Below are 19,815 nucleotides of genomic sequence, written 5' to 3'. Positions count from 1 at the left end.
CCTGCTTTGATGTGGGACACCAGAGAAGGCTTCTTTGCAGAAGCAATGTTTGGGCCAGGCTTTAAGGGATAGTTAGACTTAGCCAAGTTGGGGAAGGGAGGTTGAGGATGAGAAATGGTGCTTCAGGCAGGAGAATGAACATTTGTGAAGAGCACTAAGTCTACACCAGCACTGCCTGGGTTTGAATCCCAGCTCAATTTCATCATCTGTGAGGTGATACCCATCTCTGAAGGTTGTTGTACGGACTGAGTGGGTTAGAACAGTGTCCAGCCCAGAGGCGATGCTGTGTACAAGTGGTTTAAGCGGGTAAAATAATAACCCTAAAGGGAGAAGACCAAGTGGGTTAGAGGAGTGGACCTGCCAGATTGGCTGATGCAGGGAGAGGAGTGGCAAAGGCCGGGGACGAAGCCAGAGATGAGTGAGGGCCTTCCTCGCAAGCTCCACGAAGGATTTCGGTCTCTATGATGAGAGGGGAATGGTGCCATTGCTCCCTCTGGATTTAGTGTAGATGAGTAAACTGGTTGGGGGAGGTTCCAAATCTCTGGGGAGAGACAACGTTGCCTGGATCAGGCAGAGACCACTTGAGGGCAGGGACCATGGTTAATTGATCCCCTCTATCAGGGACCTGCCTGGACACCTGCCTGCAGCAGGACCTGGGTGAATTCTTGCTTTAATAATGAGTGCTTCCAGCCTCGTGTCTGGGACTCCCCTCTGTGGCTCTCTCCTGTCTTCCCAGTTTCTTCCCACCGCTGCCCTCCACTGGACTGCCATTCCAGGAGCCTCTTCATGCTGTGCTCCCCCTGCCCACAAGCCCATGGCAGGCAAATTCACCTTTGATTTTCATTCGTCACCTCTCACCCAACCTCAGCCTCTCCACCCTATCAGCCTAACGGCCACCTCCACCCCCGAGCTCAGCAGATGCCCCATCACAAGTAGCCCTGTGATGCCCTCATGCCTTTCATAACCTCACTCTTACTGCCACCACAAGCCCTGCAAGGTTCGCATCAGGACCTTCACCTCACAGATTAGGAAAAGTGAGGCCCAGTGAGGTCAAATGGCTGGACTGATGCCTGAGATTTCAATGCAGGCCAGCCTGGTTCTGAAGAAATGCTCTTTCCAAGGCCCAGCCCTGCCTGCTCGAGAAGAGGCTTTTCTTCCCAAGGGGTGCTGAACCTTAAACTCACCAGAGCTGAATGAGAGAGGAGAGAACTTATCCCATTTCCTTTACCAGCCTAAAGGATCTATTTGTCCAAAGCCTAAGAAATCCTGAACAAAAATCAGCTGGGTGCAGTGGCTCCTGCCTGTAATCCCAGCACTTTGAGAGGCTGAGGTGGGTGGATCACCTGAGGTCAGGAGTTTGAGATGAGGCTGGTCAACAGGGTGAAACCCCATCTCTAGTAAAAAATACAAAAATTAGCCAGGTGTGGTGGTGTGTGCCTATAATCCCAGCTACTTGGAAGGCTGAGGCAGCAGAATCACTTGAACCTGGTGGGCAGAGGGTGCAATGAGCTGAGATCGTGCCACTGCACTCCAGCCTGGGCGACAGAGAGAGATTACATCTCAAAAAAAAAAATAGTCTGATGACCAACTAACCTCTCCCTAAGGGTGCTCAGTGGAGGTACCAAATTGAATCTAATCCAATCAAAAATCCAACCAAGGCACTGACTACTGTTGTTTCCAATAACCCAAGGGCCACACAGATAATACAACGAGTGAAGTCGGTCACTTCCAGGCAACAGCAAAGAGCGGGGACTGTGGTCAATTGGACAGCACATGCCCTGTGCAAAGGGGATAGCTTTTACTCAGCTCCAGCAGACTGTGGCCTCATAGGGACAAACGTCTAATTTTTAAAGAAAATAAAGGAATTTTGTATTTTTATGTGATAGCCTCCAGCTTCTAAAGGTCAGCCAGGAAAAAAAAAAAAAAGTTTTTAAATACCCAAGGGGGAGATAAAACACATCTGAGGGCCAGACTGAGGCTGCAGGAGAACGACTCCTACTAGCTCTACAAGAACCACATCAACCTGGTGTGGGTCTGAACAGTAATTTCTGTTTCCCTCTGTGGTCTTCTGGGACAGAAGCCAACAACAGAGTCCAGTTTCCAAAGGATCCCTTGTGAGCACAGGCTATGGACTTACATTTCAAAATCCGACAAACTCTGGTCTTCGGACGTTTGACTCAAATCTCCAGGCACCTACCATCAGGAGAAGGGGGAGAGGGGAGAGAAAATGCACAATGGTTACCACGGTTTGCATAATCACAGACTAATTCTGCCTCTCAGAGATCCCTGAGTATTTCCTGTTCAGAATGAAGTGTAAAAGCAGTCACTGGAAAACAGTAAGAGACTGCGTGGAGGGATGGTTGGAGAGGATGTTGCAGCAATAAAAATATGCCACCATGAGAGATCTCAATTATCTTTAGGGACTAGGATAATCCTATTGAGATAATCACAGGCATGTAAGAGCATGTAATTTTGGAGCGGTAAAGGCCTAATTAGGATCTGAGATGCAAGTTATCTGAGGTGCAATGCAAAAAACATCCATTGTCACCATGATGAACATCGCACACACAGACACACCCAGTAGGTAAACACAGAAGGCCAAAGTCACCCCCACAACGGCTCCATCCTTTCCCCTCGTAATGTATGAGCAATCTGAGGCAGCAGAATACGGCTTCTCCTTCTGACTCAGAAGGGCCATATGATGACTAGAGGAGAGAAACTAAACTGTGTGGCATGGTGGAGCCCACCAGCAGTACCGCTTAGGGGTCCTTACAACACACTGTGGAGGTGGGGGTGAGGGCAGGCAGGCATTCACAGGTACACGTGACCCCCAGTAAGCCACCCACCCTCAGCAACCCCTCAGATAGGAAACTGATTCTCACAGCTGTCACAATAATTGCAATTATTATGTAAAGCAGACAGCAAAATGCCCGGTAGTGGTAGACGTTCAATAAATGTTGATATTTTTCTCATACCCAGGGAATGAGCTTCTTTTTTTGATCTGCTAGAAATTAAACTGGCTAGAATTTTAAGAAGGAGGATCAAGACTAAGAGAAACCAAGTGGAACAGAGAAGGGTGAGGGGTAGTGAAGGGAAAAAAGAGGACACTGACTTCACGCCTTTCACCTCTCGGGGTTCCCACACTACCCGCAATCCCCAGCAAGCTTCACAGTGAACTTGAGGACAGGTACTATTCTCCCCACTTTACAGATGAGGAAACCGAGGCTCAGGGAGGCTGTAAAACTTGCCCAAGGTCACACATTTAGGAAATGGATCTGTCCAACTTCAAAGCTTTTCTGCTATAAACCCTCAGCAAACAGGAAAAGTCAGCTAAAAGGTGAAAAAAGAAAGTAACATTGAAGTAGTCTTGAAGGCTTCAAGAAGAAATGAAGAAACTGAAGGTTAGGACACATTAGAAGGCTCTCCTTCAGTCAGCAGTGGAGGCTGGGTGAAGTGGCTCATGCCTGTAACTCCAACACTTTGGGAGGCCGAGGTGGGCAGATCGCTTGAGCCCAGGAGTTCAAAACGAGCCTGGGCAACACAGCAAGACCGTGTCTCTCCTAAAAATAATGGAAAAATACATTAGCCAGGCATGGTGGCACAAGCCTGTAGTCCCACCTACTCCAGAGGCTGAGGTGGGAGCATCACTTGAGTCCTGCAGTTCAAGGCTGCAGTGACCTATGATCATACCACTGCACCCTAACCTGGGTGACAGAGCATGACCCTGTTTCAAAAAAAAAAATTAAGAGAATTTGTATTTTCTATTTTGAACTTTTCCGTACCTTCTACAATGAAGACATATTAACTGCATAATCATAAGCAGATATATATTAATTTAAGTGCATATCACATTATTAAGTAATCATATAACCTTTCCACCTCATCCCACTCCATGCGTGTCACTCAAATCCAGAAAGCAAGGTGGCAGAGACAGTGCCTTCCAAACAGTTATGCATCAGGGACGGAAAAGGGCAAAGAAAGGGTTCTAAAGCCATGTCACCTTCTAGACAACACCCATTCTCCCCTTTTACATCCATGTGGAGCCCAGTAGAAATGGCCAGGACACCAGGCGCAGTGGCTCAAGCCTGTAATTCCAGCACTTTGGGAGGCCGAGACGGGCAGATCACGAGGTCAGATCGAGACCATCCTGGCTAACACGGTGAAACCCCGTCTCTACTAAAAAAAAAAATACAAAAAACTAGCCAGGCGAGGTGGCAGGAGCCTGTAGTCCAGCTACTTGGGAGGCTGAGGCAGGAGAATGGTGTAAACTGGGGAGGCGGAGCTTGCAGTGAGCTGAGATCCGGCCACTGCACTCCAGCCTGGGCGACAGAGTGAGACTCCGTCTCAGAAAAAAAAAAAAAAAAAAATGGCCAGGACGCCAGCAGGTCACTCCTCTTCTCTGGGTTTCCCTCTCAGCACTGAGGCTGGGAAAGGCTCTTCTGGACATGCTATGGGGATCAAGTGAGCAGGCTGGAGGGGGACTCACAGGCCATCAGGACACCAGCTCCACTGCTACACACAATCGCCACCGCCTTTAAATGCAGCCTCATTTCCAAATGGAAGTGAACAGAGTTTGCACCCATGAAACTCAATCACAAGAGCGTCTTGCTGTATCTACCCCACAGAGCACAGGCAGAAGGCAACCAAAAGGACCAAGGTTAAACACAAGGCAGATTTTTTATGGACAGACATTAATCTACAATTATAGAAAACAAAGGGCTTCTTCAAAAATGACAAATTCTGGAACAAGGTATCTTTTGTGTAGGTAAAAGTTTCCCTTCAGGGGTGGTGATTTTCAGGGAACATTTTGAAGAGTGGATATGTGTACCCAGGAGTTGTTCAATCCTTCTGACTTAGAGGCTTTTCTTCTAATTACGTGGCATTATTGGGATCAGTAAACCAGGAGATTTTGTGTGCCTACATGAGTACCAGGGAGGCTGCTTGGAAAAAGAATTTGGGAACTTTCTAACCTCCATGGAACATAACTTGATAACAAGGCCAGGCACTGTAGCAAATGCATGATAATAATTAAAGGCCGAGCTTACTCAACATCAAATTTTGTCTTTTCTCACTGTTTTTCAAGACTGCAGCCAGATATTAGCTAGTCTTGACAGCAGCCCTTTAGAGAGCTGATTTTATTTTATATTCTGGCAATAAAGAGTGTGGAGAAGAGATTATTTTGTAAGAAAAATCAACTTTCTACTGATACTGGCCACAAACATCCCCTGTGACCTCCTGAAGTCTGGGGAATCTTGGAGAACACATCCCTGGGATGCAGGCTTCTCTTTAGTTTACCCTCGATAGGGGGCATAAAGCAGCCATCAGCAACATGGCTATCTCCATTCGCCTCTCCCTGACCCTGCAGAGAAGGCAGCTCACCCTGTGCCTGTGGTCTGGGCACTCACACGGCAGTCTTCAGGTGCAAGGAAAGGCAGATCCTGTTACTAGAGCAACAGAGCAGCCAGGATTCCTGAATCACGCCGGAGCAAACACCCTTGGTGCTGTACACACAAGGATGTGAAATGGTAGATGAGACCAACGGGGAATCCACTTCTGGGCTGCATCAGCAAAGAAGTTTCCATCATCTCCCCTGACTCAGGATTTCCTGGGTTGTTGGGGGAGGTGGGGAGCAGGTACAGGCCAGGACAACAGCTTTCTCCCTAGTCATGAAACTCTGACCCCAGTGCCATGTGGAACTCTGACACAGGTCCACCCTGCCACTTTGACTGGCCAGTCCTCAAACCTGGGAAGACACTAGAGGTTCCGCCAAAAAGAATGAAAAGTATCCATTATGTGCTGAATAAATATTTATTTAAATAAAAAGGAAAGACAGAAGAGGGAGAGAAAAAGAAAATCAGCCAATTTGCCAGAGCCATAGAAAAAAAATTACACCTCCTCCCATTAGCACAATAAGGGTCCGGGTAAGGGGGCACTGAAGATGAACAGGGAACCCTTTCATCGTTGCAGCTGCCCTCACTTCTAGTCCTGAGGGGTGTGCAAGAATGACACCGCCACCACCAGTATCATCAAAGGCTGCCCACTCCACAAAGCTCTTCCACAGTGGGTGGGGAGAGGTGTGCTCCCGATTTCATGGGCAAGGACAAGAGAGATCACTGTAAATAAACACAGAGGAAGTAAAGATGTCAGGAGCCCAAACCAAATCTCAGTCTACTCAGCAGCCTCTCAGTGACTTCAGGTGCTCAGGCTTTCTCCAGGTGGAGAAGCCATACGAGGTATTCTGATCAATAATCCCATCTGAGGTCCCGGTGGGCTGCCAGCACCAACTGCCAGACAAATGAGAGCGCTATCTTGGATGTCCAACTCAGTCAAGCCCTGGTCGACACCACATGATGCAGAAGAACCACCCAGCTGAGCTGAGTCAGCCCACAGAATCATGAGAGATTAAAAAATAGCCATTTTTTTAAAGCCATCAAGTTTTGGGGTAGTTTCACATACAGCAATATATACTCCATAAAAGTAACTTGCCCAAGGTCATTTGGCTAGTAAGTAGAATAGGTGGAGTTCAAATGCAGGTGGTCTGGCTCCAGAGCCTACACTTCTAACTGCTAAGCTATACTGCCTCCCACTACAAAGTCTCCGTTCTTCACATCTTGCCTCTGGGATGCCCAGAAAATGAAGTAACCCTATTCATACTCAAGAGCCTTAGCTGGTAAACGGACCTCTGATGGGTGAAGAAAGTCTGAAAGGGCTCAATAGCTCCAAAGCAGACATATACGATGTACAACTGGGTCTAAAACCTTGAGCCTCCTTAAAGCTTGGGGGTTTTCTGATTTTATTTTGCTGTTGCTGCTGCAGGATGACTTAGGAGGCTTTGTCCCTAGGAAGTCCCAGGTCCTTTTCCATCTCTGGGTACACAGGTCAGCCTCCAGACTCTGGGCCAAGTACCTAAGCTCTTAGGAACAGATGGAAATGCAGACGTTTTGCGTTCTAATCCTGGGTTTCCTCTGATGGTTTGAGAAGTCACTTGGCTTCCGTAAACCTTGATTTCTTCCTTATCTACCTCATGACAACCAGCCTCTGATTGCCCTATTCAAAAAAATCAGCAAAGGCAAGGGGAGTGGCCAGCATGTGTTGAACAATTATATGTGCCAAGGACTTCACGGTCTCACAGTAAATCCTCAAACAATCTGTGAAGCAAGTATTATTGTAAGCTACAGCTCCCTTCTCCTCTTCCTCAGCCTCTCTGTAAGGTTAGCTCTTCTCACCTGAGACTCAGCCAAAATATGAATTCCTAGGAGGCACCTTCCCAGACCACCAGAACTAAACAGTGTCTCCAATGCAACCCTCTACGTTTCACATTCCTCAGCCTGTAATGACTCCACGCTGGTTATCTGCAGATTGGAACTCTCCTTGTGAGCTCAGAGAGCTCTATATGTGCTTACCACACTCACCTGTTCACCATGACACACTGCAGCCTGGTCAAGAACCCAGCACATGTAGACACTGAATTAACACACTGAATGAATGAATGAATGAATGAATGAATGAATGAAAAAACGAAGCATAAGATACACTATGTTTCCACCCTGAGATGCCAACAGATTTTTAGACTGCTTTGTAGCAAATTCAAAATCTTGATGCATGGGAAGGATAAGATAGTTTGCAGACAAAAGAAAGAATCAAAGAAAGAGAATCTTATTTTCTTCCTTCTAATTACCAGGTTCTCAGATTCACTGCTCCAAAGAAAAGCAACAAGGAAGATGCTATGGAGCTAGCAAATCTTTGTTCCAATCATGAAGAGACAGCCATAATTTGTTTTCCAGAGTCGCTTTCTCACTCATTCCTGTTTTCAAATAGCCTGCCCTTATGCAATTAGCTCTCCCTTTTTACTGCCAAAAAAAATGACAACTTTTCCATTCCACCAATGAGCTTGCTTTCTCATCTCATCTTTTAATAAGGAACATAATGGGAAATGGCACAGCTCTGTCTCTCAGCTTGGTTGGTCAAGCCAAGCAACAGGCTCAGGCCTGATGATATGATCATAAAGTCGGCCTGAGCTATCCATGCCCTTCATGACAAAGCCAGCCCAGTTCTGGAGCACTTTCAGGGTTCTCTGTTAGTTTTTTCATTTGATTTACAAACATACAACTAGAGGTATCATATCTCGGTGGTTTTTGTTTTGTTGTTTTTGTTCTCTGTTCTCTGTGGTTTTTAAAAACACGAGGTCAAGGACTCTTTACTAGGAGTAAAAACTTGGCAAATAAGAGCTTTAAAGAGTTTTTATTTTATCCTCTGGGCAGCCCTGAAACCTCACACAAACATAGACTATCACACTTCTGTGAATTAGTTTTTGACATATTTGTTTTTCCCAAAAGATAATGGGGGTGTCGAGGACAATATTCTCAGAGTCCAAGGTGGTAGGCAGGCACATCTGACTGCTCAGTGAATGTTCCCATTGGATGGATAGACAGGCAGAGGTAAAAATGGACAGATGGATGAATGAATGGCTGGAGTAGGGAAGGGGTTGGAGGCAAAGGGCATGGGGAAATAATTGAACTTACTAATTCACTAAGAATGGACATCTACTTTCTTTCCAAGAAATAAAGAGTGATGGACAACATAAGCACAGAGATAAGGATACAAAGACATTTGTTGCAACATCACTTAGGGTAATAAAAGCCTGGAAACAAGGAATGAAATGGTGATATAAAATACAGCACAGTCACAGCCAGGCTGTGCAGTTACGAAAAGAACAGCAGTCATCCCCTCTAAGGAGGAGAAGATCTCTAAGATATAATGTCAAATTACAAAAGCTAGACACAAAACAATGTGTCAGGTGAACTACTATCCTCATGAAGAAGTAGCGTGTCGGGAGACACACGTGTCTATACGCAGGAACCATTTCTATAAAAACACTTAAGAACCTGCTAGCCATGGATGCCTTTGAGGGATGGCACTGAGAAGCAAGTGTCAGAGGAGAGAGGAGGATTTATTCCTATCTGTAAAACTTTAGACCTTATAAATTTTTACCACGTACATGACTTGTTAACCTTTCAAAAAATCAACATAACAATCACGCAATTTTAAATCAAAAGAAAGAAACTATCATGTCTGTGGTGGAAAGAAAATCAGAACAGTGAATGCCTCGGGGAGAGTGGAGTGGAGAACACCAGGAAATGGCATGAAGGGCCATTCTGGGGTGATGGCAAAGTTCTACGTGCATACTGAAGTATTTTGGAAGAAACATGTACCGATAGCAGCAATTTACTATGAAATGCATCCCAAAAAAGATAAAATGGACAGATGAATGAATGAATGGCTGGATGGATGCATGCATAGATGGATGGATAAAAAAACGATGATAAAGTACAGCAAACTGTTAATGGTAGACTCTAAGTGGTAGGTATACAGGTGTTCACTGTAAAATTCTTTCATATAATTGCTTTTAAAATTTCAAGCAAAACGCTGGAAAGTTTTTGTTCCACCATGCTGGAACAATGACTGAATTATCTTTCTACTCTCTGTACAGAAAATGATGTAACAGTACTGTCTTCTAAACAGGCTATCAGAGTATGCAGTTTAAAAATGTAGGAGAAAACGGATCAGAGAAATGTGCCTGATGGTTGATTAATTAAACTATGATATTTGTCTGGATTCTGTGGTATTTGTGGTATGTATCAGCTGTTTACCAACGATAATTTGTAAGGCTGGGCATGGTGGCTCATGCTTATAATCCCAGTAACTCAGGAGGCCAAGGCAGGAGGATTGCTTGAGCCCAGGAGACTAAGGCCAGTCTGGGCAACACAGGGAGACCCCATCTCTACAGAATATTTAAAAAGCAGCTGGACATGGTGGCATGCTCCTATAGTCCCAACTACTCATGAGGCTGAAGTGGAAGGATCGCCCGATCCCGGGAGGGAGAAGCTGCAGTGAGGCGTGACTGCGGCACTGCACCCCAGCCAGAGTGACAGAGTGAGACCCCATCTCTAAACAACAAATAAAGATAATCTGTTGTGATTTACTTCCTCATTCTAAATAAGTGTTTTCTTGTTGTTTTTTTTTTTACTTTAAAGACTGAACAAGACTTAGGTCTGCCGGGCCTGAGCTCTGACTCAGTTGTGTGGCCGAGAATAAACCACTCCTCTTCTCTGGGCCTTACTTCCCTCCTGGAAAATGGGGACAATAGAAGCTTCCCTGGGTGGGGCTGTTGGGAAGCTCCAATAGGATCCTGCAAGAACCGCCCCAGCCCAGTTCCTGGCGGAGAAACATTCTGGGCTCTGTGGAAACCCCACTGAGGGCACGGCGGTTTGGGTGTCGAGCAGCCCTCGCCCGGAGTGAGGGGCTGACTGCTCCATTCCACAAATGCACACTAGTTATGCCTATGTTTATTCCACAGATTTGCACTACATTCCACTCAGTAGTGAGACTCTTTGCAGGTGCCAGGGGGAGAGGAAGCCCCGGGGCTTGCGAAGCATACAATCCACCAGGAGAGACAGCCTCCACACAGCAGTCAGCACAATTCATTAGACAGTTAAGGCTGTGAAAAGTCCATGGAGGACAGGGATGGATGAGGCATTTGGGAGGAGCCTGAAGCATGAGGGAGATGAGAATGGCTTTGGTCTGTGCTCCAACGGGGGAAACCTCTGAGGGATTTAAGCAAGAGAGAGTCTGGTCCAGCTGGTCCAGCTCACACTTCAGTCAGTCACTCTGGCTGCAGAGCAGAGATGGGAGACAAGAGGTGAACTGCCAGGAGGCTGCGCGCACGTGCATACACACACACAGACACACACACACACACACACACACACACACCCCTGAACTGCACACAAGGGGTAACGTGCCAAACTCTCTGCCATCCCCTTTATATCAACAGACTTTTAAGAATCACCTATAAGAAAAGCACAGATCAACAACTGCCTAGAATCCCTCCAGGCTGAAGCTACCAATATAGAACTATTCTTAACTTTTGAGTTTTCAACCAGTTGGTGAAACACTCAGACTTACCGCATGAGTGGAGAGTATTCAGCTAACCCAAACTTGTTCCCACTTCAGATGAGGGGAACGGTCTGAAGAGTAAATGAGCAGCCTTACAGTGGCTGGGGCCCTGGGCTGCAGGCTTCTCCTGCTTTGCCCCACATCTGTGGTGTTTTTAGCCTCTCCTCCCAGGTCCCAGGGTTTCTAGGAGATGTTTCAAGGCTCAGTGGCCAGAGCCCTTCCTGTGCTCTCCCTATTGACCCATGCCCCCTACTGAGTTGCGAAGGATGAGTTGCTCTTAAAGGGTTACACAAACATGATTTTTTTTAAGTTCAGCAAACATGGAACAAATATTCTTGTATTAGTCTGTGCTCACACTGCTGATAAAGGTAATTATAAAAGAAAGAGTTTAACAGACTCACAGTTCCACATGGCTGGGGAGGCCGCACAATCATGGCAGAAAGAAAGAGCAAGTCACATCTTACATGGTGGCAGGCAGGGGAAGAACAAGAGCCAAGAGAAAGGGGAAACTCCTTATAAAACCCTCAGATCTCATGAGACTTAATCACTACCACGAGAACAGTACGGGAGAAACCGCCCCTGTGATTCCATTATCTCCCACCAGGTCCCTCCCACAACACGTGGGAACTATGGGGGCTACAATTCAAGATGAGATGTGGGTGGGGACACACCCAAATCATATCAGTTCTCATGCACTATTTCATCCTTAACTCCTATTGAACAGCCAGGGAAACTGAGGCACAGATCAACCAGATGATGCCAAAGAAAGGCAGCTGTGCAAAACCGAGAATCTGAACTGGCTCGTGCTACTGTTACAGTAACATGGGGAGTGGATGTAGGATTTCCGAAGACACACTACAATCCCAAGGAAAACTGTGATGTAAAAATTGGCCTGGGACCACCGAGCAGCATTTAACAGCACTGAGAGATATCAAGGATGTTTAAGCAGCAGGTCTGAGGAGCTCATCCTTACAGGCAGCAGCAGATTTAGATACACCTGGGTTGATCTGCTAGTGATGCCAGCCTGTAAGAACAACCAAAGGTACCTGCCTTTCCTGTTACCTTAAATGTCCTCTTGCAAAAAGAATATCCCTTACCAGCACTACATGCAAGTGTGTTACACAGAGAACCCTCCGGGGCAAGGACTCGTTCATTTCTGCATTTCTGGCACCTAAACCCAGTACCTCTCCAAACTCTACATCAGGGATCGGCAAACTATGGCTCCTGGGCCAAATCCAGCCTGTTTTTGTAAACAGAGTTTTATGGGAACACAGTCACACTCAACAGCCGGTTATGCATCATCTATGACCACTTTCAGGCTGCATCAGCAAAGCGGAGTCATGGCGAGAGAGACAGCATGACCCGCAGAGTCATGTACTATCTAGGCATTTACGGAAAATGTTTGCCAATTCCTAACTGATAGCTGGAAAGACGTAGAAAAATCATTTGTAATTTCAGGGAAATCTCATTTGTCTAGGTAGGGAGGAATAAATCTTTGATCTCCACAGCTTTATAAAATGTCAGGGACTTGAGAATCAAACAAGGCCCCTGGCTCCGATAGAGAAGGAATGTCAAGACGTTAAGGAGTCAGACATTTATTTGCACCCACTCATGTCATTCTTTGAGTAACCTGTTTCCCATATTCTACAGAGGCTCAGAGAGGCTAAGTGATGTGCCCACAGACACAGCAAGAATTCAAAGCCAACTGTGGCTCAATCCCAATTTGTGCTCCTTCTATAACACCTGCTGTCTCCCCTAGAAGAAACATGGGTGCAGAAAAAGAATCCAGGCTCACCTCCTCTGAAAGAAGGGAGCCCTAAAGCTCGGCACCTGCAAAAGGTGGTGCCTCGAAAGGAAAGTGAAGATGCTCTGGCAATCCCAGCATGTGTATGACTGGGTCATTTGCTGTTAACCACACACGTGGACTGTATTTTTAACATTATAAGCACAATGATGATATCTGTGGATGAAAAGGCTCTGTGTTTGCTGCTAATTTGCAGATAAAAGCAAAACAACTCTGGAATATTTCCTCCAGGGTTCTTCCTTAGAGTTTAATTTCCACCAGTCACAAGAAAGAATGCCACATCCCGGAGGCTGCTTTAGGCATGGAGGCATGAAGATAGGGGAAGAATGTTCTCATAAAGCTCTTCACTGATTAGTTTTGGCTACCAAGGTCTCCCGGAGAAGACACAGGGTCTTAACGTCAGATGGCTTAAGGTCAAGTAGACTCGGGCCTCAACACTTATTAACAGAAAATCTTGAACCTCAGTTTCCTCATCTGTAAAAGAGGGCCAGTACTCACCCACTTGCAACGTCCTATTTGTAAAACACCTGGCATCCTGCCGGGTCCACAATAATAAACACTCAATAAAACAGCCTTTCTCACCCTCCCTCCCCAGCCCCTCCCTTTCACATCCCTGCACTAAAAAGATAACAAATGGCAAGGGGAGTGTAGCCAGCTTTGACCTGAACCATCGTCCCCTCAGCTCAGCTTGGATGGGAACCTGTTCTCCACTTCTGAGACGCCAGCATTTCTCCTCATCGCTCTCCCAAGGCTCGAGTGCTATTCCAAGTAGACCGGTGCTGCAGCCCTGGGAAGAATGGGGCACCAGAGCAAGCTGCAGCCTTCTCTCTCGGCCTCTCCTAGGCCATTCGGTTGTGTGATGAGGAACAAAGAGAACTGCTGCAGCCAGCTTCCCTCCCAGTCAGTGCCGAGGCAGCAGGAATGGAATCGCTAACTCGGTTTTAATGGATCAGTAATGGGAATCTAGGTGTGGCTCTCTTTTTTTAATGAGACTGAGTCTCGCTCTGTCGCCCAGGCTGGAGTGCAGTGGCACAATCTCGACTCACGGCAGCCTCTGCATCCCGGGTTCAAGTGATTCTCCTGCCTTGGCCTCCAGAGTAGCTGGGATGACAGGCGTATGCCACCATGCCCAGCTAATTTTTGTATTTTTAGTACAGACAGGGGTTCACTATGTTGGCCAGGCTGGTCTCGAACTCCTGGCTTCAAGTGATCCGCTCACCTCGGCCTGCCAAAGTGCTGGCATTACAGGCATGAGCCACCACACCCGACCTAGGTGTGGCTCTCTCTTATTTGCTCTTTCCTGTCTTCTGGAAAAGAAGGCTTTTTTGTTTAATTTTTCACCCTTCAACCCTTTTCTGATTAACATGGAGCAGGCATAGTCGCTGCCACCTGTTTGGGAAAGATCCATCTCGCATTTGAAAAGCATCTATGGGTTTTCCATTCCCTGCAGTCTCAAGGTTTATTTATTTTTTTTTTTAAAGCAGATTCCTTCTCTTGAATGGCATCTTACCAAGAACCCTGTGCTACTGGCAAGAGTGTCACACTTGCTCTCTGGGACAGTGATCTGGTGGTCGGTGGACGGAGAGCAGGTGGGCAGAGCAGTGAAGGGCGTGCAGGCAGAATCAGCCACCCAGCTCACATTGGGAACTGCCTCCTCCTAGCTGTGAGCAGGGCAAGTGGCTCCACCTCTCCGCCCTTCGGCTTCCTCCTCCGTGGAATGAATATGGTAATTCCACCTCCCTCAGAGGTTTGCTCTAAGGACTCAATGAGATAATTTGCATAAAGTACTAAGAAGAGTGCCTGAATCACCGGAGCGCTCAGCAAGTGTGACCTTGGCTATCATTATCTGGAAGCCGCACCAGCACACAAGGAGCCAGGAAGAGTCCTTAGCTGGCTTAAGGGCTGATGAGAATGACCTTGGTCTTGGATCTCGGAGTTCAGAAATAGACCTGGATCAGGAGGTACTGGCTCAGAGAGCCTGAGGGTGAGGCAGGAAGATGTTTTGGTGCCCTGGAGACTCCCTGTGCAGCCAGTCCAAGAACAGAACTCCGCAGTGACGGGGACACCTGGCCAGCTGAGGCTGCCCCTGCCTGGGGACAAGGCCATGCACATTAAGCTGGGTTCGCAGACATCATCATCTGCTGTCAGGAGACGTGATGTGTCCCTCAGTCCTCATCCCCACCTTTGTTCTGGAGCTGGTGAGGCCGGAGCTCAGGAGGCTGCGCATCCCATTGGTCCTGGAGAACGCTGTCCATCTTGCTGCCCCATTTCCCAACAAAAAATTCCTTCTGTATCCGTTATGTGGGAAAATCCTACAGAGTTACTTGAAAAAGGAAGCCAAGTGGCATCTTGTCAGGTCTTTCTGTCACTCTATGCCTATTATTGTGAGTTGTCGACACAGCTAAGTGGCCTAGAACACACAGGCTTTTCCTTCGTTTGCATGTTTATTTGGGAAGTTTTGGGTACAGCTGATGGACACAGGGTGGGAGGTAACTACAGCCCCCTCAAACCACTCATTAGCTCCTGCAAATGTCACCTGGCAGAAAGCAGAGACTGTGGGGACACAGGCTGGGTGAGGGCCTGGAGTGCTGGCCTCCTCCTTCCTTCACTTCTCGCCTGCCTTGAGCCCTAGAGCCCTGCGGGACACAATGTGAATCCCACCGCCCCATGTGAGAAACTCCAACTCTTTAAGGATGACAATCAAGGTCCTCTAGGAACAACTTGACTCGGGATTCACTTCCTGCTGCAGGCAACATCCCTTCCGGGTTCTTTCCTTCCACAAGTCCCCAGATGTGGGTCTGCCAAGGTTTATTCTTTCAAAGCCTACAAAGCTTAGGTGTCCCCCAATAAGCAAATACTTTAGAACTGATAATCCCTTCTCCCCTGTGTCCCCACAGAACTTTTTTTTTTTCTTTTTTGAGACAGAGTTTCGCTCTTGTTGCCCAGGCTGGAGTTCAGTGGCGTGATCTCGGGCTCACTGCAACCTCTGCCTCCCAGGTTCAAGCAATTCTCCTGCCTCAGCTTCCCAAGTAGCTGGTACTATAGGCGTGCGCCGCCATGCCCCGCTACTTTTGTATTTTTAGTAGAGTTGGGGTTTCATCACGTTGGTCAGGCTGGTCTTCAACTCCTGACCTCAGGTGATCCACCTGCCTTGGCCTCCCAAAGTGCTGGAATTATGGGCATGAGCCACTGTGCCTGGCCTCCACAGCACTTTTTATATGTGTCCATTACACCACTGCCTACATTGCATGGAGATCATGGGTTTAATTCCTACTACCCCAGAAGTCTGTGGGTCACGGAGACTTTCTAAGAAAGTTACATAAACCCCAACAGGCAACCAAAGCAAAAATGGACAAATGGGATCACATCAAGTTCAAAAGCTTCTGCACAGCAAAGAAAACAATGAGCAAAGTGAAGAAACAACCCACAGAATGGGAGAAAATATCTGCAAACTACACATCTGGCAAGGAATTAATAAACAGACTGTACAAGGAACTCAAGCAACTCAACAGGAAAAAATCTAATAATCCAATTAAAAACTAGGCAAAAGATCTGAATAGACATGTCTCAAAAGAAGACATAAAAATGCAAACAGGTATATGAAAAGGTGCTCCAATCACTGATTACAGAAATGCAAAACAAAACTACAATGAGATATCGTGTCACCCCAGTTCAAATGGTTTGAATCCAAAAGACAGGCAATAATAAATGCTGGCGAGGATGTGGAAAAAAGGGAACCCTTGTACACTGTTGATGGGAAGGTAAATTCGTACAACCACTATGGAGGAAAGTTTGGAGGTTTCTCAGAAAACTAAAAATAGAGCTACCATATCATCCAGCAATCCCACTGCTGTGTATATACCCAAAAGAAAGAAAATCAGTATATTGAAGAGAGATCCACACTCCCGTGTTTACTGCAGCACTATTCGCAACAACCAAGATTTGGAAGCAACCTAAATGTCCACCAACAGATGAATGGGTAGAGAAAATGTGGTACATATACAAAATGGAGTACTATTCAGCCATTAACAAAAAATGAGCCTGTCATTTAGCAACAACGTGGATGGAACTGGAGGCCATTATGTTAAGTGAAATATGACAGGCACCGAAAGACAAACATCTCATGTTCTCACTTATTTGTGGGAGCTAAAAATGAAAACATTTGAACTCACGTAGACAGAAAGTAGAATGATAGTTACCAGAGCCTGGGAAGGGCAGTGGAGGGAGGAGGGGGGGAGGATGGTATGGCTAATGGGTACAAAAAATAGCAACAATGAATGAGATATGGTATTTGATACCAAAAAAAAAAAAAAAAGGAAAAGAAAGTTGGCATATCTTTTTTTTTTAAATGTTACTAAGAAAGTTACTCATTAGGCCGGGGCATGGTGGTTCACACCTATAATCCTAGCACTTTGGGAGGCTGACATGGGTAGATCACCTGAGGCCAGGAATTTGAGACCAGCCTGGCCAACATGGTGAAACCCCGTCTCTACTAAAAATACAAAACTTAGCCGGGCGTGGTGGTGGGCACCTGTAATCCCAGCTACTCGGGAGGCTGAGGCAGGAGAACAGCTTGAACCTGGGAGGCGGAGGTTGCAGTGAGCCAAGATCGCACCACTGCACTCCAGCCTGGGGGACAGAGCGAGACTCCATATCAAAAAAAAAAAAAAAAAAGAAAGTTACTCATCAGCTATGCTATTAACCTGAACTGTCACGTATGTAATGAAGTGTTTAAGATGCTTTTTCAAATGATGTTCTTATAATGCTGTGTCTTATCTCAGAATACACAAGACCTATCCCAGTGCTTGGCAACAGGACAATAATCCACGTATGTAAAGATGTCATGTATCTTTCTTTTTTTGTTTGTTTGTTTTTTATTTTTTGTTTTGTTTTTTTTTTTTTTTGAGATGGAGTCTCGCTCTGTCGCCCAGGCTGGAGTGCAGTGGCGCGATCTCGGCTCACTGCAAGCTCCGCCTCCTGGGTTTACGCCATTCTCTTGCCTCAGCCTCCTGAGTAGCTGGGACTACAGGCGCCCGCCACCGCGCCCGGCTAATTTTTTGTATTTTTAGTAGAGACGGGGTTTCACCGTGGTCTCGATCTCCTGACCTTGTGATCCGCCCGCCTCGGCCTCCCAAAGTGCTGGGATTACAGGCGTGAGCCACCGCGCCCGGCCAAGATGTCATGTATCTTTCTACCCCAATAGAAAGGTCTGGAAGGATAAGCTCCAAGCTCATCACGATGGTGACCCTCGGGTGATGCAAATGGAGGTGACAGTGGTGGCCAAAGAGATGTTTAACTTAATGTCTAAAGGTTTATACTGAGAATGTATTCATGTATTACTTGTATCTTCTAAACACATTTTTTAAATAATAGCAGCTGTGGTAAGTTGAATGGCGTCCTCCAAAAAGACACGTCCACATCCTAAGCCTCAGAACCTATAAATGTAACTTGTCAATGTGGAAAAAAGGGTCTTTGCAGATGTAATTCAGACTCTTGAGATGAGAACATTCTGGATTATCCAGGTGGGCCCTAAATCCCATGGCAGGTGTCCTTATAAGAGAGATACAGAGAGGCACCAGGGAGAAGCCAGGTGAAGACAGAGGCGGAGATCGGTGTGACACGGTCATAAACCAAGGGATGCCTGGAGCCATCCAAGGCTAGAAGAGACAGGGAAAGATCTTCCCTTAGAGCCTCCAGGGGGAACACAGCCCTGCCACTGCTGGCACCATGATTGCAGATTCTGGCCTCCAGAACTGCAAGCAAATAAACGTATGTTGTTTTAAGCCAGCACGTTTATGGTAATTGGTTACAGCAGCCCTAAGAAACTAACACTGGCAGCTAATGTCGGGTAATTGCATGCCCAGCACCAGGCCCCAGGTTAAGCATTTTTTTAAACATCATCCTCCCAAGGAATAGATATCATGATCATCCTCATTTTACTGATGGGTAAATAGACTCAGAGAGTTGACTTAACTTGCTGAAGGGCACAGAGTTCTAAGTGGCACAGTGAGGACTGGAAGCAGGCAGCGTGGGCTCCAGAGTCCACACACTAGGTTGAAACTCAACTCGCAAGACCATGGCTGTGGGGTCAGACGGAGTGAGGCTCACACCATGACTCTGCTATCTTAGAAAAGCACCTGACCTCTCTGACCTTCACTTTTCTCAGTTAGAAAGCAGGAAAATATTACTTCCCCGCATTCTGAGTTTGGTGTCGTCTATCTCAGGGCCTCACGGTGCTCAGCAAATACCTCCTGAGTGAATGAGAGGCAGAGGTCAGGGAGGGCTGCTGTCTCCCTTGATGTGGAACCCGAGTGTTATTCATTGGCACGGGTGGTCATTTCAGATGGCTGGGTTTTGGAAGCTGCTTGAAGACATATTCCTCATGATGAACGTGATGACTTTAGGTACAAATCATTTTCTAAATTCATTTGCACAGCCATATCCACTACTCTACAAGCTCTTAGAAATGCCGGATGGCTGGGTGGGGTGGGTAGATGGATGATAGGCGCAGGGGTGAATGGGAAGATGCATGATGGGTGGGTGGGTGAGTGGATGGATAATGGGTGAGTGGATGGATGATGGATGAGTGGATGGATGGATGACCGGTGGGTGGATGATGGGTGAGTTGGTGGCTGGGTGGATAGATGGATGGAAGATGGGTGGGGTGGGTGGCTGGGTGGATAGGTGGATGGATGATGGGTGGGGTGGGTGGCTGGGTGGATAGGTGGATGGATGATGGGTGTATGGATGGATGATGAGTGGGTGGGTGGATGATGGGTGGGTGGGTGGCTGGGTGGATAGGTGGATGGATGATGGGTGGATGGATGGATGATGGGTGGGTGGATAGCTGGATGGATGATGGGTGGGTGTATGGATGATGGGTGGGTGGATGGATGGGCGGATGGATGGATGATGGGTGGGTGAATAAGTGGATGGATGATGGGTGGGTGGATGGATGGTGGGTGGGTGGATGGATGATGGGTGGGTGGGTGGATGGATGATGGGTGGGTGGGTGGGTGGATGGATGGGTGGGTGGGTGGCTGGGTGGACAGGTG

The 19,815-nt window shown here is 47.0% G+C and overlaps 1 protein-coding gene across 10 annotated transcripts in view; it reads right to left on the bottom strand.

Annotated features, from left to right (window-relative positions):
- Window positions 1-19,815, bottom strand: part of SNX29 (sorting nexin 29) — a 589,214-nt gene that overhangs the window by 175,139 nt on the left and 394,260 nt on the right. For all 10 annotated transcript variants that reach the window (XR_012429267.1, XR_012429268.1, XM_005591284.5 and 7 more), the window contains one exon: window positions 2,138-2,193. Coding sequence is in view for 8 of the 10 variants with exons in the window: in XM_005591284.5 (XP_005591341.3) it covers window positions 2,138-2,193 (56 nt within the window). In the remaining 2 variants the exon portion in view is untranslated. The remainder of the gene's footprint in view (window positions 1-2,137; window positions 2,194-19,815) is intronic.

The sequence above is a fragment of the Macaca fascicularis genome, chromosome 20, assembly GCF_037993035.2.
Source record: "Macaca fascicularis isolate 582-1 chromosome 20, T2T-MFA8v1.1".
NCBI classification, from domain to species: Eukaryota; Metazoa; Chordata; class Mammalia; order Primates; family Cercopithecidae; genus Macaca; species Macaca fascicularis.
This window is presented reverse-complemented; position numbering and strand designations above follow the sequence as displayed.